Source organism: Bombyx mori, chromosome 15 (assembly GCF_030269925.1).
Source record: "Bombyx mori chromosome 15, ASM3026992v2".
In the NCBI taxonomy this organism is placed as follows: Eukaryota; Metazoa; Arthropoda; class Insecta; order Lepidoptera; family Bombycidae; genus Bombyx; species Bombyx mori.
Window position 1 is genome coordinate 15,033,838 of NC_085121.1, and position 20,022 is coordinate 15,053,859.

A 20,022-nucleotide genomic window follows, 5' to 3' on the forward strand; every position below is an offset into this window, starting at 1 on the left:
TTTTTTTAAATTCCGTTTATTTAACAAAATGTTATTAGTATTGAATCAACTAGATACTAAATTTTTTTTGTTGAAAAAATAAAGAGCCCATTTTATTTTTTAACATCATCTAAAAGCATTTTTCATTAGAAAAATTATAAATAATTATATATGAAAATATTACATTGGTCTTCGTTAGAAATAAATATTGTTCTTGAGCTTGATCTCTACACAAAAGTGTAACAAAAGATAATCTTATTAGCTTGATAAAAGACTTTTTTAGTTCAGAATTAACAATATTTTATTCGATAAAACTGAAAATTTCTTTGAATACAAATTGTAACTTTTTAATTTTATACTTCACAGCCAGAATATTTTTAATAATTATGTACAAAAATATTAATTGAACTATCGATACATTGCTTCTGTAATGCATAAAATTTTAAAAAATATAAATAATTATGCATGCAGTCATGTCATATGAGATTTAGTTGCTTACAAAAATAAATATATACGTTTTTAACGATATATTTTTACTAAAAATATTATAAATGCGATCTACAAAATGTAAGCTGCTACTTATTAAAAATAAATAATTTGGTTCGTTTCATTATATGCGTGTCGTATTTGTTGGCAACCCCTGACGTCATTTATATAGTTCTCTTGGCCTAAAGGACTATATACCAGGCCTTAAACTAAAAAAAAAAAGTTCTCTGATAGCTTCGACGTCTTGCTTTTAGACATCTTGATTTGATTGTCATATATTTTTTCCTAAACAGCATCTAATTTGTGATCTCTAAAATATATTCTATACCGTGATATTATCTAATACGAAAATCCAATTTTATCTTTAATAGTCATTATAATATATTGAAGAGTGATAGGCTATTTGAGTTTAAGGGACATTTTTGCAACATTACTTAGGGCCATTTAAAGTTTAAAATTTTAAATAAATATCATAACAAAAAAAAACTAGTAGAAACTAGCTGAAGATGTTTTTTTTTGTTTGCTCCATTCTTGGAGTATGAGATTAGTATCAAGCGAAATGTCGGTTAAAGTAAATAACCTTTCATGCCTCAATATATGTTATATATACATATATATGACATCAGGTTTTACAAATATATATCAGTGAGCTACCAAAAAAAAAAAAAAACATTTACTGATCGTCAGGGAACTTGGTGACCGCGTCGTTGATGGCTTTAGCCACGTACTGCACGTTTCCCGGGTTCAGCCCGCAGATGTTGATGCGACCGGACTTCAGCAGATAGATGTGGTACTCCTGTATCAAGTACTCGCACTGGCGCTGGTTCAGACCCGTGTACGAGAATAGCCCAATCTGCTTCACTATGTGGTCCCAGTTGCCGGGAGTTCCCAGTCTGGGAATCGATATCATTTATGTAATTACCAAACTAGACGTGACCCGTGGTTTTGTGCCTATTTAATTTGTCATAAAAATAAAAGAAACACGCTATCAAACAATTAAAAAAACACGTGTGGTGTCCCATTTACACTCATAAGCTAAACTGCGCGCGAGAGAGACTGGCAGACTTCATGATGCGCATGCAGTGCGACGTCACGCCGCGCGCTTATTCACAAACACTACACAAGCGCAACGTGCGGATGTGTTGAACGCGAGCTACATGGTAGGCGGAGTGGGGGTGTTAGGTTTTATTTTCGTTACGGAATTTCTTGATTCGGTCGCCGCGCTCAAAGACTGCGATAAAAGCTTAAGAAAACTAATTTTGTCTCCTCCACCAGTCGCAGTCATTGAAGCCGTTAAGTCATTTGTGAACGTTAAACTTTTAATGTTAACTTTAGGTGGCCTTGTGAGTCCGCGCGGGTAGGTACCACCGCCCCGCCTATTACTGCCGTGAAGCAGTAATGCGTTCCGGTTTGAAGGGCAAGGTAGCCAATATACTACACAATTGTGACTTAGGCCCCGTGTATCGAGATGGGCAACAGCGTATTATCGATTTACGAATGCTGTAAGTCTGGCTAAAGTTAATGATCATTTAAAAAAAAAAAGAAATGTCAAAATGTTGCTATATTCTTTTTTTATCATATCTTCCAAGAAAAACGGATAAGTTTGATTGACTTACTTCACGAGCTCAGACCTCAGAGCTTCTCTCATCTGCATGACCCTCGTAGACATGAGTTTGATGTGGTCCCTCCTGTAATTAAACAAAAACATTAGAGGTTCAGTTGCATTAGATAATTGTTCTCAAGTATGCATACATTAGCGACCATTAGCGCTAATTATTTAGCACATCTCTCTAATGGATTTTTTTTTAAGTTTATGTTTATATTTATTTAATTATATTTATATTTATAATATTATAAAGAGGAAAGATTTGTTTGTTTGTATAGAATAGGCTCCGAAACTACTGAACCGATTTGAAAAATTCTTTCACTGTTTGGAAGCTACACTATTCCCGAGTGACATAGGCTATAATCTTTTTGGAAAAAATTAGGTATACTTACTAAAAATCCAATAATGTAACCCAAGGTGTAAAAAAATTACTTAAAATATTCTTTACATCTCGTGCCCTGCGAAAACTATTGATGATAGAATAAAATAATGTACTACGACTTTGTAGAACACATTATTATGTATAAAAAGGGTCGCGACAGCATATGTCTAACTATTATAGGTATGCCGCAATAAGTATTCTTTTATTTTAAAAAATAAAACAACGTCAAATATTGTTGAAATTTTTGTTAAAGACCCGAGCGGAGCCGGTGCGGGCCGCTATATGTTTATAAATCAAATCAAGATATCTGATTAACTTAAAAAAAAAAACGAGTTTCAAGTACCGATGACTATACAATAATTTTATTACTGGCATGGCGGTATTCACATCCGTAAATGAATGCTGGACTGTTATTTGAACGACGAACTGTTGTTATTTAAATGCTGGACTATTGTTATTTGAACGACGGGCTGTTATTGTTTAAATGCTAGACAGTTGTTGTTTGAACGATGAACTGTTGATGTTTAAATGTTGGACTGTCATTATTTGAACGATGGATTATTGTTTTATTGCTGGACTATTGTTAAATCTTGGACTGTTGTTGGAAAGCCGAACTATTTTTAATATTTAATAAATTATTTTTTTATAATGAATGTAAACGTATGTAGTCCAGAGGTTGAGGCTAGAAAAATCACACAAGTACCGAAGTGAAAGATATGTTGAGCAAAAGTATTGACGTGCTTTTGAGATGGAAAAAAAATATGTATTTTATTACTAGCGACCCGCCCTCGCTTCGCTTCGGGAACTGTAATTTATTATTGATTATGAAAATGAGACGGCCCATTTTTTTCTTAGTTACTTGACACTTATCATTTTTTGGATAATTCACACTATATATATATATTTTTTTATTGCCCTTGTAGGCAGACGAGCATACGGCCCACCTGATGGTGAGTGGTTACCGTCGCCCATGGACTTCAGCAATGCCAGGGGCAGAGCCAAGCCGCTGCCTACCGCTTAATACTCTCCACAAGCCTCGTTTGAAGAAGGACATGTCATAGCGCTCGGGAAACACCGTGGAGGGGAGCTCATTCCATAGCCGGATGGTACGTGGCAAAAAAGATCTCTGGAAACGCACTGTGGATGACCGCAGTGGCTCCAGGTAGTATGGATGAACTCTACTCCGGTGGCGGGCGGTGCGATGGTAAAAACGCGATGCCGGTATCATCTCGAACAATTCCTCAGAGCACATTTCACATTATAAATTATAGATTAGGTAATTATGTTATTCTGATGTATAAGCCATATTATTGTAAAGTTTCATCAAAATCCATCCTTATTACATACATACATTCTTACAATATTTCGCGTTTATAATATTTGGAGAGGGAAAGGGAAGATCTTCCACCGAACGAGTGAGTGTAATTGTTCGGTGGACGGTCCGAATGTCGTTGTTCGGAACTTGTATATATCGACGCTTGAAAGGCAAACGTGACTAAGCGACAATAACTGCTTTGTACATAAATGATAGGCAATAAACATATTCGATGCGCAAAAAAAATATATTTCTAGGTCTATTAAAATCATTTCAATCCTACAGCTAGATTTGTTAAATAGATTTTTTTTTCAGGTATTTCTCATGTATATTTTAAATTAATTTCAACTTTAAATTAGTCTAGTGTAAAGTTCACGCATTGTCGCTTAGTCACGTTTGCCTTTCAAGCGTCGATATGCAAGTTTATCTTGAAGTTGTCGTAAGCGAGATTCAGGCATCTGTCCAGTATCTTTTGTTCTTTGATGGCTACCGCCACAGTAGGATTGTAGTGTTAGATCTCTGTAGTACTGACCACTCGTCGAAGAGCTGCTTGTTAGTGAGCACGGCGGCCACGACGTGGGCCCCGTGCGCTGGCGGGTTGGAGTACATCCCTCGCACGATCCACGTCATCTGGGACTTTATGCGAGCAACGTGCGCAGACTCGTTCAATACCACCGCTAGGTTGCCAACGCGTTCATCTAACGAAAATATTATTCATACTGTTTTAAAACTAGTTAGACTGGTAATTGTTTACCGAAACTATAACATCATAAGGTGAATGTCGCTGGCCCCCTCAAGACATGAGGTCGAGGTCTCGGGGACCGGGACGGCCACCGGCGGGCTTACTATGCCGTACCGTGCTATATACAGGAATGTACTATATATTTTTTTTTTTTTTTTTTTTTTTTTTATTGCCTTTGTAGGCAGACGGGCATACGGCCCACCTGATGGTGAGTGGTTACCGTCGCCCATGGACTTCAGCAATGCCAGGGGCAGAGCCGAGCCGCTGCCTACCGCTAAATATCGGACTCTACTATACACCGGACTGTACTAGACACCGGACTGTACTAGACACCGGACTGTACTAGACACCGGACTGTACTAGACACCGGACTGTACTATACACCGGACTGTACTAGACACCGGACTGCACTATACACCGGACTGTACTATACACCGGACTGTACTAGACACCGGACTGTACTAGACACCGGACTGTACTAGACACCGGACTGTACTACACACCGGACTGTACTATACACCGGACTGCACTATACACCGGACTGTACTAGACACCGGACTGTACTAGACACCGGACTGTACTATACACCGGACTGTACTATACACCGGACTGTACTAGACACCGGACTGTACTAGACACCGGACTGTACTATACACCGGACTGTACTACACACCGGACTGTACTATACACCGGACTGCACTATACACCGGACTGTACTAGACACCGGACTGTACTAGACACCGGACTGTACTAGACACCGGACTGTACTAGACACCGGACTGTACTAGACACCGGACTGTACTAGACACCGGACTGTACTAGACACCGGACTGCACTATACACCGGACTGTACTATACACCGGACAGTACTAGACACCGGACTGTACTAGACACCGGACTGTACTATACACCGGACTGTACTACACACCGGACTGTACTATACACCGGACTGCACTATACACCGGACTGTACTAGACACCGGACTGTACTAGACACCGGACTGTACTAGACACCGGACTGTACTATACACCGGACTGTACTAGACACCGGACTGTACTATACACCGGACTGTACTAGACACCGGACATTGTTAATAACACAGTTGAATTCATGAGACCACTTCCTCTTTTTTATTTATTGCCACTGTAGGCAGACGAGCATATGGCCCACATGATGGTGGGTGGTTACCGTCGCCCATGGACTTCAGCAATGCCAGGGGCAGACCCAAGCCGCTGCCTCCGGTTTAATACTCTCCACAAGCCTCGTTTGACGAAAAACATGTCATAGCGCTCGGGAAACACCGTGGAGAGGAGCTCATTTCAAAGCCGGATGGTAAGTGGAAAAAAGTTCTCTGGAAACGCACTGTGGATGAACGCAGTGGCTCTAGGTAGTATGGATGAACTCTACTCCGATGGCGGGCGGTGCTATGGTAAACCTTAGTATACACTCAATAAAAACTCACTGTAAAGTCCGAAATTCTTGGCATAGGACTGAGCGCAGACGAGTTCGAAGCCGCGACTGACGAAGTACCGCACCGCCCACGCGTCTCCGTCCAAGTCGCCCGACGCGAACCCTTGGTACGCGCTGTCGAAGAACGGGAACAACTTGCGCTCCTACGCACAATTAAATCACCACACTTATACTATATATCGTCTTTTCGCATTAAATGTGAACAATTTCCAAAAATATTCGAAATTGAGTTAATATGCGGAATCCTTTGGTATCACCAGTATTTTTCTCATAAATACTGTTAAAAGAGCGTAGTTTAGTTTTACCAATGTTTTGTCTACTATTAACAAAATGAATACATAATTTTATCTTACTTTAAAAGACAGATAATGTAACTGTTAAAAAATTAAAAGCAAAGAACATTAATATAAAAAATATCACATGTTAAACCTTTTAAACACTCTCCTGTAAAATTAGTAAGATTTGAAATTATACAGTTTTAATGCGAGAAGACGATATATCAAATGGTGAAAGGTTTATTGAAGTGAAACTTCTAATGCGACTTCCAACAAGGTTGCGTTAAACGTTTAACGCTAACATACTAGAAAGAGACAGAGTGAGAGTGAATGCGTGGCACTCGGATGCATGCGCGTAGTGTACCTGTTACAGGCCAGCGTCAGCGTTAGCAACGAGTAGCATCCAATATTTTTAATGAAGTGCATATTTAAAAAATATATATGTATTCTATCTATAATTTAAAAGATATATAACATAAATGTTGAAGATGTCGCATCTCTTATACACAGCATTCCCTATTACAAGAGAAATCTGATTTAAAGATCAAAAATGAAGAAAACCACAATACTACACACCGAAAAAGAAGTTTCACTTCATTCACGCGTATCAAGTTGCACGCGCACCGTTTTTTTCGCTCACCTCCATAACATCAGCTATTTTCATCCACTGTTCCCTGGTGGGGTCTATGCCTGTGGGATTGTGGGCGCATGCGTGCAGCAGTATGACGGCATTCTCCGGAGCGCTCTTGAGGTCTTCGATGAAACCGTCGAAGTCTATGCCCCTGGTCTTCGGGTCCCAGTAGCGGTACGAGCGAGGCTTCGTGAAACCAGAGTTCACGAATACTAGGTGATGATTCTCTGTGGGTCGGTGGTTCCATATTATCTTCTCAATTATCTACTAGCGACCCGCCCTCGTTTCGCTTCGGAAACTGTAATTTATTATTGATTTCCCCACTATTTAATGGATGTTATTATACATATAAACCTTTCTCTTCAATCACTCTATCTATTTAAAAAAAAACGCCTCCAAACCCGTTGCGTAGTTTTAAAGATTTAAGCATACATAGGGACAGAGAAAGCGACTTTGTTTTATACTATGTAGTGATACTACATTTCTTTATCTTTTCCTACATTAATGACATGCAATATCATGGTTGTTAACAGCTTATCTGAAAAATAGTTTATCTGAACATGTTCCTATGAAAAAAAAAGTGTTATTATTTGAATTCTGAGTGAGGTTTTGATACCGAGAAAACCCATTTTCGTGTATTTCGTCAATTTTGTCTACTAATCCCAAATTGTTAAACATTTATCCATCTACGAATGATAATTTAAGCTTTGACCCGGGCTGCACAGTGTGAGACGTGTTCGGAATGAAGATGATGAACTATCTAACAAGTTTCCACCAGTCTGGTGCACTTAACACATTCAGTGCCAAAACATTAACCTAAAGAAACTTTATCTATGTGCGTGGTATAAGTGTACATACCCCATGTAGGTGTGGAGTAGTAGAATGTATCATATTTAAGATGCTTGTTGAGGAACTCGGCGCCGACGCGCAGACCACCAGTCCCGGACAAGACTTGCACACCGAAAGCCTGCGATAGGAATGTCTCAATCTAGATTTCTTTTAAAACACCATTTCTTTACTACCAAAACGAACCATTTTTTTTTATTTTTTTTCTTACATGTGTGGAAGAGCTCACAGCCTACCTGGTGTTAAGAGGTTACTGGAGCCCATAGACATACTACAGACTACAACATAAATGCGCCACCCACCTTGAGATATAAGTTCTAAGGTCTCGAGTATAATTACAACGGCTGCCCCGCCCTTCAAGCCGAAACGCATTACTGCTTCACGGCAGAAATAGGCGGGGCGGTGGTACCTACCCGTGCGGACTTACAAGAGGTCTACTACTTGTCTGAAGGAAGGAGCGATCACTCGTAACATCAATAGAATGATATAGAATATTCAAGGCGACGTCGGGTTACACGCGCCATATAGTACACGCTACAGTAAAAACGACAGTCTCTAGGCTGCAGACAGACCAAGGGATTAACTTATCAACTGGTAAATTATGGATCAAAGAGTGACACGAGCAATCCTTTATTCCGGGAAAATATAATATAATTCGGAAACGTGTTGCAAAAAAGTAATTTTAATTTTCACTCTTTTAGGATATAGATAGACTTTTCGGGCTAACCCACGTCTGACGTAAGCAAATATCAAAGATGACACAGTGCGTTTCCAGAGATCTTTTTTGCCCCGTACCATCCGGCGTTGGAATGAGTTCCCCTCTACGGTGTTTCCCGAGCGCTATGACATGTCCTTCTTCAAACGAGGCTTGTGGAGAGTATTAAGCAATAGGCAGCGGCTTGGCTCTACCCTTGGCATTGCTGATCTCCATGAGCGACGGTAACCACTTATCATCAGGTGGGCCGTATGCTCGTCTGCCTGCGCGGGCAATAAAATAAAAAGATGAAGAGGTCATTTAAAATGGCGCACGTATCTCTCTATATCTCAGTGTTTGATAATTTGTAAGCAAAAAAACTAGGAGCAGGAGTTTTATTGTGGTTAAAATATATTCTACAGTGTGAATGACTGTTATAACTTACTTTTCCAGCGGCGATGGCAGGACTATCCTCACCAAGGAGCATAGCCACAGACGCATTACAAAACTGCTCCAGACCTAAGGACAAGCAATATGGCCTACTTAAAACTTGTGACATATTTAATTTTTTTAATAGCTTTTATTATAAGCTCCTTAAGGTCAAATCTTGCAAGTTAAATTAGAACTACTTCTTCATACACTTTTTTTGCGCTGAACCATCTTGATTTTTTTTTTTTTATTGCTTAGTTGGGTGGACGAGCTTACAGCCCACCTGGTGTTAAGTAGTTACTGGAGCCCATAGACATCTACAACGTAAATGCGCCAGCCATCTTGCGATATGGGTTCTAAGGCCTTAATTATAGTTACAACGGCTGCCCCACCTTTCAAACCGAAACGCAATACTGCTACCTGCGCGGACTCACAAGAGATCCTACCACCAGTAATTACGCAAATTATAATTTTGGGGGTTTGATTTTTATTACACGATGTTATTCCTCCACCGTGAAAGTCAATCGTGAACATTTTCGATGATAATTTTTATGGTATACGTAACTTGGATCGTTATTCTGAATTAGCAGCAGCTAAACGATTCTCAACGCTCTATTCAAAAGTCAAAGCATAGACTTGAAATTTCGTATACGCCATTATGATAGCCGGTTTTCAGTTTTACCATAGTACTGCACTCAAGGCTGGGTTATGATTAGGGAACTCCTTGCTGGTTATCAGCACAAATATGAATTAACGTAATACGGATTCAATTGTGACAACACATTCATCATGACAAGCTTGTTTTTTTTACTAATAGTTTTTCTTTATATGTATATTGAACTGTTATTTTATTCGACACAGTAAATTGAGGCCATGTTAATTTTTTTCCTAAGCTCTACTACAATCATTATTTTTTTGGGATCAGTGATGAAAACTTGTTTTATGGAAAAATTCTCAAATTTATATACATAATATATTCTTTCTTTCGAATCTTATATCTCTATTTATATTATTATATAATTATGTTTATTTTATTTATTTATTTATATATTTATTACGAGTCCAGGTATAAATCTCACAGTGAATCCGGTGTTCGATTTACGTGAGATTTTTGAAAATTTTATCATATCTTTATCCTTACAAAATAATTCTTCAATCTGATTCCACGTTTTTTTATTTTTATTTTTTATTGCTTAGATGGGTGGACGAGTTTACAGCCCACCTGGTGTTAAGTGGTTACTGGAGCACATGGACATCTACAACGTAAATGCGCCACCCACCTTGAGATATAAGTTCTAAGATCTCAGTATAGTTACAACGGCTGCCCCACCCTTCAAACCGAAACGCATTACTGCTTCACGGCAGAAATAGGCAAGGCGGTGGTACCTACCCGCGCGGACTCACAAGAGGTCCTACCACCAGTATAACGTATACGTTTGCAACCTTTTACTTCTGGTTTTGGTAAAACACAATGCGTGATGAGGAATTTAATTCATTATCGCAAATAAAACATGACACAATTATACTTGAAGAATCTCTTGTATTTTTATCGAAGCGCTACCTTGAAATTGTTAGTTACGTCAATCTCACTTTTATCAGTTGTTTTGTTTGTTTGAATGGTACATATTTGATATTTGAGAATACAAGTTGCTTTCAATGATGTTTAATTTAAATCTAAATTGTTATTGTAAAAAAATTGTCAAAAAAATTAATTAATGTATAAATAATATTGTTTATTACTATTTCTGGTCAACGTTGATTATTTTTTGGTTGTTGTTTTTGACAGAGCTGAGAAATCGAACAATCTATACTAATATATAAATCAACAGTGGTTTTTACGGATGTTCCGTTATAACTACTGAACCATGAATCCGATTGACTTGAAACTTGGTATCCATGTACAAAATACATGCACTTAATGGATACGCTAATATTTATATCAGTGTTGGACTAACTAATAATAATGACAATAAATAATAATGTTAATTTTAAATGCCCAACGAAGCGGCGATTACGGCTACTATTATTTTAATAGACTACATTTTAAAGTGGTATCGAGTTATCGACTAAATTAACGCGCCAATGGCGGCTGTATTGACAGTTTATGTGTCAATGAGATGTTTGCGTATCGTTGCACTAATTATTTTAAAAATACCAACAGAAACTAGGAAAGACTTAATTCTATATAAATTTAGGAATTCATTTCTGAAAAGCAATCTTATTTACTCTTTATCGACCATTGAACGTAAAATATTGATTGCAATTATTTGATAAAATTTATTATCAATATTACATCACTACAGTACATAAACTAGTGTAAACAGTTAACATTACTTCAAATGTAGATTTTCATTACTTCGTCAGCGATAATTAGAGATTATTCAGGATCATTTTTGTATTCTATCTAGATTTTATTTTATTGTGCAGGTATCAGGCAAATGGTGCATTTTTATTGGATCTCCAATGATCACTTAAAACTGGTGATTGATAACGCAATCTATCATAATCATGTCGGAATCACCATGATCATCGAATATTAACATGTAGTAAGCGAACACCGGTATCATCCGCGTAATCTGACCACCTCAGATACAAAGCCCTCTCTTATCAATTTAAGTATAACAAAATTCATATAGTAACAACAACAGTACCCATTATAAAGATTACCGTAACGAAAAAGCCATACTACTTTAATTGGCTAAGTTAGGCTTTAATTTGTATAGAATCATTAAATATTTCACATTTTAAATATATACTTTTTTTCCTATCTATTTACTGGTAGCCTGAAACTGCTTTCAGGTTACGCTATAATATAATAGAATATAGTATATACCTAGCTCATAGCACAACAATATCGATAAAGCGATAAAGCACGACACGAGAACCCTCTCATCGTGGCCGCCGGTAACTACATTCCCGATACTGCGGACAGAATGGAAAGCAGTCGACGTCGCCCAAAACACGTCATCTCGGATCCTCCCGATCCACTAACGGTGCTTCTAGGTACTTCAAGCACCGGTCGCCGTCCTCGTCGAACCCGTCGCTTGCGACGAAGGGCTCGACGAGTAAATTAACTCTCAGACACAGCCACTGAGTTTCTCGCCGGATATTCTCAGTGGGTCGCGTTTCCGATCCGGTGGTAGATTCTGCGAAGCACGGCTCTTGCTAGGGTTCGTGTTAGCATTGTCGTCAGGTTTGAGCCCCGTGAGCTCACCTACTAGTTACGCTGGAATAGCCGCTCCAGGCTACCAGCTAAGGTAGGAAAAAACACTATATGTACATTGTTATGGACACATGCAGACTGTACTGTACTATATATTATTGGCTAAATATAGGCTAAACGTCAAGACCCGTCTATCTATGATCTGTATGCAGCGTCTCCTCAAGTACTTCGGACACGCGGCCCGACGAAATCCTGACAACTTGGAAAAACTAATAATTGTAGGTCACGTGGAAGGAAAGAGAAGTCGAGGAAGATCGCCAACCAGGTGGACGGACATTGTCAAGGAGGCCACAAACACCAACGCCCCGGGCGCCATTAAGCAGGCCGAATGCAAGCAACATTAGAGGAAACTGGTGCAAAAACTAGACCAAGGTGATCACGGCCCTCAGTAATGAGGAAGCGATGAAGAAGAAGAAGAAGAAGTATAGGCTGCTATACTATATGGCACTATAGTATAGCGTAGTCTGAAAGCAGCTTAAGGGGCTCTTCCAGCTTTACGCGGAAGGATACGTGAGCTTACGGACTCGAATCTGAGAGAATTTACTAACACTACCCCTAAGGAGAGCAGTGCTTCGCTGAATCTACCGCCGGATCAGAGTCGCGACCCACTGAGAAGATCCGGCGAGAAACTCAATGGGCGACAATAATCAGTAAAACGAATTGCTATACCCAGCTAACGCTTCAACGTTGATAACTAGATTAATCATAATGACATGACATAAGATAATGGATAACGCTAAGGAAACAAAAATAAATATCATGTAACTTTGGAGATATCTATAGATAATGGTAGTTTGATGATACTACGGAAATAATCGTGCTGTTGATATTGGACACTACATTGAAAGTAAAAGAGTCCTTGATTTGTAATTGAACTATCTGAAACTGGTACCATAACAAAATATATTTCACTATTTCGCTTTTCAGCAATTGTTTCTGAACTGCTGCTGGTAGTAGCTGATGGTAGGGCGTTTTTTTTGCGCCTTAGGAGAGCGTACGGGTAGGTACCACTACACTGCCTATTCTTTGATTACATATCCAGAAGAAAGGGCTCTACGGAGAGGGCTCTAAAGCAGAGACTAGTGGTTCAAGGCAAGAGACCACGTGAGCGATCACCAAACCACTGAACAGTTCTGATACAGAATGCTACTGAATCCATCATGGAACTTTAAAACTGGTGGATTCAGTTGGTTTTGTTCTGTACCAACCTGAGACTTAGATATCATGCGATAAAAGGGCGGCGGCATTAACACGGTTGATGTCTATGAGCTCCGATGACCACTCAACACCAGGTGGGCCGTGAGTTCATCCGGCCATTTTAGCAATAAATAAAAAATACAAAATGGTCCAGTGCACTCAAAGCGTTCCGAGTTGGAAGTTTATCTCCAGGAGAGCATTCCTTGCAAAAAAATGAGATTTAATGAATGCTTTTGAGCATACATGATCGGTGCAACCGTTATGTCAAAATTGCTGGACGAAAAAGAATCTATAAGCTCCTATAACCACTTAACCGTTTTTAAATACAAGGTCAAACAATTCTATATTTCATCAACCGAATGATCATTGTTCTATACTCTTCATATCGACGCTTGAAAGGCAAACGTGACTAAGCGACAATAACTGCTTTGTACATAAATGATAGGCAATAACCATATCCGATGCGCAAAAAATATATATTTCTAGGTCTATTAAAATCATTTCAATCCTACAGCTACTACCTAGATTCTACTACAGCTAGTTTCGTTAAAATAAATTTTGTTTTCAGGTATTTCAACTTTAAATTAGTCTACTGTAAAATTTACGCATTGTCGCTTAGTCACGTTTGCCTTTCAAGCGTCGATATATATTGTGTTACTTATAATATTTTGTATTCAAGTTTAACAATATTTGCTATGTATATGTGCATTACTATAATTATTATTCTCATGTTGTATTTGTTATTTTAGCTGTTCTACACACACTCATCACTTTTAATTATTATTCTCATAATCCGCTAGCAGATCTGCTGGAAGAGATTTCTAAAAGTAATAAGCAGTGCCTTTGTACATAATTTTCCTATTACTCTGTACTATGTCTTCTTTTTTGTGTGTACATAAATAAATAAATAACAAATAACACCAGGGTGAGTCGTGAGAACTTTCACCCTTCCACATAAAAATTAAATACAAATGCCAACTTACCTAACACGGGAAGGTATTCATGCAGTAAGGTTTCATCTGCTGCCAGCTGTTTTTCCATCTTACGAACGATGGGCAGTACCCATGGTTTTCCATTTTCATCTCTGTATGCTGAAATATGATTTATAGATGAAAGTTCTACCAATTACTCATTCTACGAATTAAGCTGCTGCTCTGACTTTTATTAAATAAATTGTTGTAAGTATCCCCAATAAATTAATATTTTGTTTTTTTTCTATAAACTTCACATATTTTTGTGAGTGTCCATTAAACAATTACCTGTATCTACAAAGTTATAATAGAAATTGTGACTATGCATAAGTCTTGATAAAGGTTAAATTCACTCGGCTACTTCCCCATTGTTTGAAAGAGCTACCTTTTAAGTTTGAAGTAACTGGAGACTGCCAGTTCTATCAGTCTGGTATAGCACAATATATCTGGCACCTATTTGTAAAGCATTATAAAAATAAGTTGAGGGTCGATTTCTAAGATTAATGATATATTGTCTTTTGTGTCTTTGATCATTTGAAACATGCAGTAATGGGTTTTATTTCAGATTTTTAAAATGTTGAGATATCACTCTATAGATCATCAAGTCAGTAAGAGTGAATGATTTTCATGCTTAAAATGAAACAACCTCCTCCAAGGACAGGAGGAATAGGGAGTGAAAATAAATACACTACTTCTACTGCCAAAAAAAAAATTTATAAGACAAGTACATTACCAAAGTAATAAAAGGGGTCAGAGCAGATCCTAGACTGTGTTTCAAATAATAATATTAATTATTTACCAATTAAAACCAATTAGACAAACATGTATCATAGTGATATTTTTTTTCATTAATTTTATTGCTGTTTTTTTCATTCTTTAAAATAATTTTCTCTATATTAGTATGTTAAGCCAAATTTCTGATGTTGTTATTTATAAATATTATAGAAACATTTTACATATTTTGTAACACCCATACTTTACATAAAGCACAAAACTAAAAATGCCATAAAGTGCTAATTTTTCAAAATTCATATCCGACTAAACATACCTAGAACCTGAACTTTGTCTAGGTTTATTTTAAATATTTATTTTATTTTACAGATCTACCAAATTTTACTGGAGATATGACACCAACTATGAGGCAATTTCAGCTATCTTAAGGCACTTTTCACTTTTTAAAACATAAAGAAATATTTTCAATTCTACCTTTAATTTTCTAATTTTAATCCTTATTTTTCTAATTTTAATTCTATTTCGCGAAATTTTTACTTTGTTATTAGTGACTATAACATGTACACTGCATGATTTATGCACATTTATTGACAGATATTTGTAAAAAGCATTTATTTCTAAAATTATTATTGACCAAAAACATTATCTTTACATAGCAGCGGGCCTCTAGTTTAATCAGAGTACAAATTCTAATTAGGAACTTCCTCACATTTAGCAAAACATAATAATTAGTTTGGGCATAACATAAACACATTACATAACGTAGAACACTTAAATACCTATTAAATGCATGCAAGTATTTTACTGTGAGAATATAAATATAAGGCTCACCTCCAACTCCTAAATTAACTTTATTTTGAAAAGTATCCTCAGTAAAAAGTCTGTTTAACAAAAACACCTCTATCGGGGGGCCTTGTTCGACACCTTGGAATCGAGAAGCCATTTGTTTCTTTACAAAATTTTACACTGGATTAATTAAGCCGACCGACTGAAATGATTTAAAGATAATTATTATTTGCTAATAAATATTCACCAAAAAATCGCGTAATATCATGTACGAACCTCGGCCACCTAACCTAATGTGACCTTTGTCAATGACAATATTGTCGTAATATGTCATTGTCAATCTTTTTTTTTAATTCACCATTCAATGAAGTAGGAAACCTATCGAAATGAAACGTCAACCAAAATTTCGTGCCACTGTGACGTCATCTGGCCACAAAACATGGCGGCTTTAGTGCTGTACAAAAGATTTCAATGTTATCAGGTTTTATCGATAAACGTTCTTGGCTCATTTTATTTTAAATATTGTTGAGTATTATTTATTTGTAGAATTTATACTTTAATGGGAAGTAAGTAGGTATATTGTTATGTGCAAATATGATATGATTTAGATGGGTGAAATCTAAGACAAGTTCGTCCTTCGAATTTGCCAAGTAAACGATATGATGATTTTTAAAAGTTGCTACACTGATTTTATAAAGTTGTCGTTTGTCGCAAAACATAAAGATATGGCGTAGTTCAAAGCCATCAGCCCATTTCTAGCATGCTAAATGTTATCGTATTTTGAGTACGTGTTTTTCTTAGACTATTACAATCTATTTTAATTGTTTTGCTGACTCTAAAGTCCGTAACATACTACCGCAGCGCACCACAAGGAAGGTGCGCCGCACCATTTGAATCACTTTCGCTTGAGAGTGATTAAAATTTTAAACTTATCAAGGGACCGCGTGAAAAAAAAAAACACCTACAGAACATTTATTCATTAATTACAAACGTCATTCCTTGTGACTTCCTCTCTAAAATCACTTAATTATTAAATATTTAACAAATTTACAATAGTGTTTTACTCACTGCGGAATAAAACTATTTTATTTAAATTTTTTTTTTTTTTTTTTTTTTTTTTTTTTTTTTTTTTTTTTTTTTTTTTATTGCCCTTGTAGGCAGACGAGCATACGGCCCACCTGATGGTGAGTGGTTACCGTCGCTCATGGACTTCAGCAATGCCAGGGGCAGAGCCAAGCCGTTGCCTACCGCTTAATACTCTCCATAAGCCTCGTTTGAAGAAGGACATGTCATAGCGCTCGGGAAACACCGTGGAGGGGAGCTCATTCCATAGCCGGATGGTGCGTGGCAAAAAAGATCTCTGGAAGCGCACTGTGGATGACCGCAGTGGCTCCAGGTAGTATGGATGAACTCTACTCCGGTGGCGGGCGGTGCGGTGGTAAAAACGAGATGCCGGTATCATCTCGAATAATTCCTCAGAGCAGAATGGTTCCGAAGAGATTTTGTCGGTAGCCTTTTTCCCGAAATATCTAAACAGAATGTCTAAATATGTTTTGATGATATATTTTAAAGTGGTATTTATGATTAGTGTCATGATCAATAGATTCCGACCGAAAAATGGATTTTTCGGATGAGGGCTCCTTAGTGAATTTAAATACATATAGATAATAGTTTTAGGGCATCGACTTTCTTGAGATCCTATAAAATACGTTTTAATTATTAGTTTTGTATGTTTTAAGCATGATAAATTATGAAATTTTATATAATCAATCATATTAAATCGATATCAAAGTCAATAAATAATGTACAACCCAAATCAGACGGCCGAACTGACGTGACAATGACATTTGGCGCGCTAAACATGGCGGATTTTCGGCCTCATTAGACGGAGACGGAGATATTTACGTATATTCATGTTTATAACGGAACGTAATTTCCGAACGTGCGATACCGCCCCCGCCGCCGCCTTACCGCCCGCTGAGACAGAGCTCTTTGAGCGCGAAAACACACGCCCTCAGCGCGCGCGACGACGACCAGTAAAATATTGCGAGTCTTAGTTCAACTGTACGATTCTCAACACATTTTGTATTTTATGTTAGTCATTGTGTCGCTTTTATATTAAAACCTCATACCAAATCAGCGTAAACATTATTTCTATATCATCTTCGCCAACAGCCCGGAACAACGAACTCACGAAAACTCACAAAAGCCCGCCAGTCGGACTTGTAGTGTTAAAAATGGCGCCCGAACGTTTAGCTGTAAAGTGATATTTATAAGAAATTATTGTGCCTGCATGAACGATTTGTGTTTTCCTGACTTTACCGACTAAACCGTCGTTAAATAATGCCGCCGAAGAAGATGCCCAATTCCGAGGAGCGCGACGCGAGAGCCGCGTCGCCGCCCCACGCGCCGTCGAGTGACGCGCCGCCCGCCAGTGTTTGCTTCCGCCCGGAAGACATCACCATGCTGATCGACACCCTTCAACGAACGCAGCTAGACGCGTTCCGGGAGCTGTTAGATAGCGTCAGGCAGTCGGCGACTCCTACATTCGACCATCGGCCCGCCAACAACTTCAGCCGCTGCAAATCTGTATTCAGCGGACGCGCAGACGAGTCAGTAGAAGGTTTTATCGACGCAATAGAATCGTACAGAGACGCCGCCAATGTTCCCGATGACGTAGCCGTAAAAGGTATTTCCATGTTGCTGACACACACCGCCGCTACCTGGTGGCAGGGTATCAAGCATCAAGTTTCTACATGGGAAGACGTCATCTCAAATCTACGAAGTGCTTTTGGTGATCGCCGCCCACCCCACAGAATTTATGTCGACCTATTCGCAGACGGCCAGCAGCCTATGGAGAAAACCGACCTGTTTGTCGCCAGGGCTCGAGCACTCCTCGCGAAGCTACCTCGAGGCGACTTATGTGAAAAAGTGGAGCTCGATATGATATACGGATTACTGCATCATAAAATTCGTAAACGCCTTCGTAGAGAGGAAATCACCAGTTTCAATGTTCTCCTGCAAAAAGCACGAAGTATTGAGGATTCTACGAAAGAAGCGCATACTTCAAACGCCGTCGCCGAGACATCAAAGGGTGCCGCCGCCGCCGCCCGCGCTCGATTCGAGCCGCCGCGGCCTGCAACGTAGCGTGTACCTACGGCCGCTGTAGAAGTTTCCCCGCGCCAACGTTCGTCAGGCGATAACGCCGACGCCACTCCGACCGCCGAAAAACCCGAGAAACGTCGATACTGTGTTTATTGTAAAAGTTACGGTCATACGCGTGATCAGTGTCGTAAATTGTTATTAAAACAAACCGCGAATGACAGTAACGATAACGTAGTTAGTAAAGTAAATAATATTAAATGTTATGGTTGCGGTGCGAGCGGAGTCATACGTTCTAATTGTTCCAAATGTAGTTCAAATTTTAGCGCCGTCGATTTTATTCAAATACCGCGAACGCGATCGCGAAGTACAACGACCGCTGAGACATCAGCTGTTGGTAAGTCGTCCGCCCAGGTGAGTAATTTGGCAAGTTTACCTATGGTTTTTACTGGGGCTGTACCTGACTTGTGTTTATCCAGTAGTGTTCATATTGAGCGCCCAAATTATGTTAATTCATCGCTACACACTGCTCAGCCAAGTTTGGTATCACGTAATAATGTAAGTACACCCCCCGTAAATAATAATTTTGCCCGTAAATGTAATGTAAACTCGTCCCATAAACGTGTTGATAAACAAATTATTTCAAATTTGCCGCGTTCCGACGATACGCCTTTGTTTACATACTTATCTCGTCCTGTTAAGCAGGGGGAGTGTTTTAACCGCACTCATGTACCTAGCGAATTGAAATCAGTATCTCCTAGGGAATTTTGTGTTAATCAGTGCGTCGTAAATAATAGACATAAAGGGAAAACGAAACGTTCTCGTCAGTGTCCATCACGTGGTCCGTTACCAACTAAGGCGACCATGATTTTTTCAAGACAAAACCACAAATTCGATAATAAAAGTAGGGTGACCAAAAATTTTTCAGGACACAACCTGGAAAGTTGTGCACCGGTTAAAGGGACCACAAATTTTAATTGTGATAGTTTTGTCACCTTTTCGTCTGTAACTTCTTCGCAAAATGGCAACGCGCGACGACCTATTTTAGGTATAGAGATTTTAGGAATCCGAGGTAGAGGTTTAATCGACACCGCAGCCAAGCGAACTGTTGCCGGTTCTTCACTCTACGCCCTACTGCAACAGCATAATCAACCTT

At 38.6% G+C, this 20,022-nt stretch overlaps 2 protein-coding genes across 4 annotated transcripts in view; one reads left to right on the forward strand and one right to left on the reverse strand.

Annotated features, from left to right (window-relative positions):
• The window catches only part of LOC101736083 (aspartate aminotransferase, cytoplasmic), a 28,057-nt gene that overhangs the window by 158 nt on the left and 7,877 nt on the right, over positions 1 to 20,022 (reverse strand). Inside the window, exons 1-10 of one of the 3 annotated variants that reach the window (XM_004922983.5) lie at positions 16,041 to 16,181; positions 15,810 to 15,966; positions 14,259 to 14,366; positions 8,872 to 8,945; positions 7,745 to 7,853; positions 6,896 to 7,113; positions 5,973 to 6,123; positions 4,301 to 4,466; positions 2,082 to 2,153; positions 1,143 to 1,358 (exon numbers count right to left, since the gene is read on the reverse strand). In XM_004922983.5, the coding sequence (XP_004923040.1) occupies positions 1,143 to 1,358; positions 2,082 to 2,153; positions 4,301 to 4,466; positions 5,973 to 6,123; positions 6,896 to 7,113; positions 7,745 to 7,853; positions 8,872 to 8,945; positions 14,259 to 14,366; positions 15,810 to 15,921 (1,226 nt within the window). In that variant the 5' untranslated portion in view covers positions 15,922 to 15,966; positions 16,041 to 16,181. Of the gene's footprint in view, positions 1 to 155; positions 1,359 to 2,081; positions 2,154 to 4,300; positions 4,467 to 5,972; positions 6,124 to 6,895; positions 7,114 to 7,744; positions 7,854 to 8,871; positions 8,946 to 14,258; positions 14,367 to 15,809; positions 16,182 to 20,022 lie in introns of those variants that run through there. The other 2 variants (XM_004922982.3, XM_062672777.1) reach the window with 2 other exon arrangements.
• Positions 18,108 to 18,911, forward strand: LOC119629563 (activity-regulated cytoskeleton associated protein 2). The gene has a single exon (XM_038015699.1). The coding sequence runs from the start codon at positions 18,108 to 18,110 to the stop codon at positions 18,909 to 18,911; it is 804 nt and encodes a 267-aa protein (XP_037871627.1).

Excerpts from the sequence above, each read along its gene's own strand:
- LOC119629563 (XM_038015699.1), top strand. The coding sequence starts at position 18,108 with ATGCCGCCGAAGAAGATGCCCAATTCCGAGGAGCGCGACGCGAGAGCC.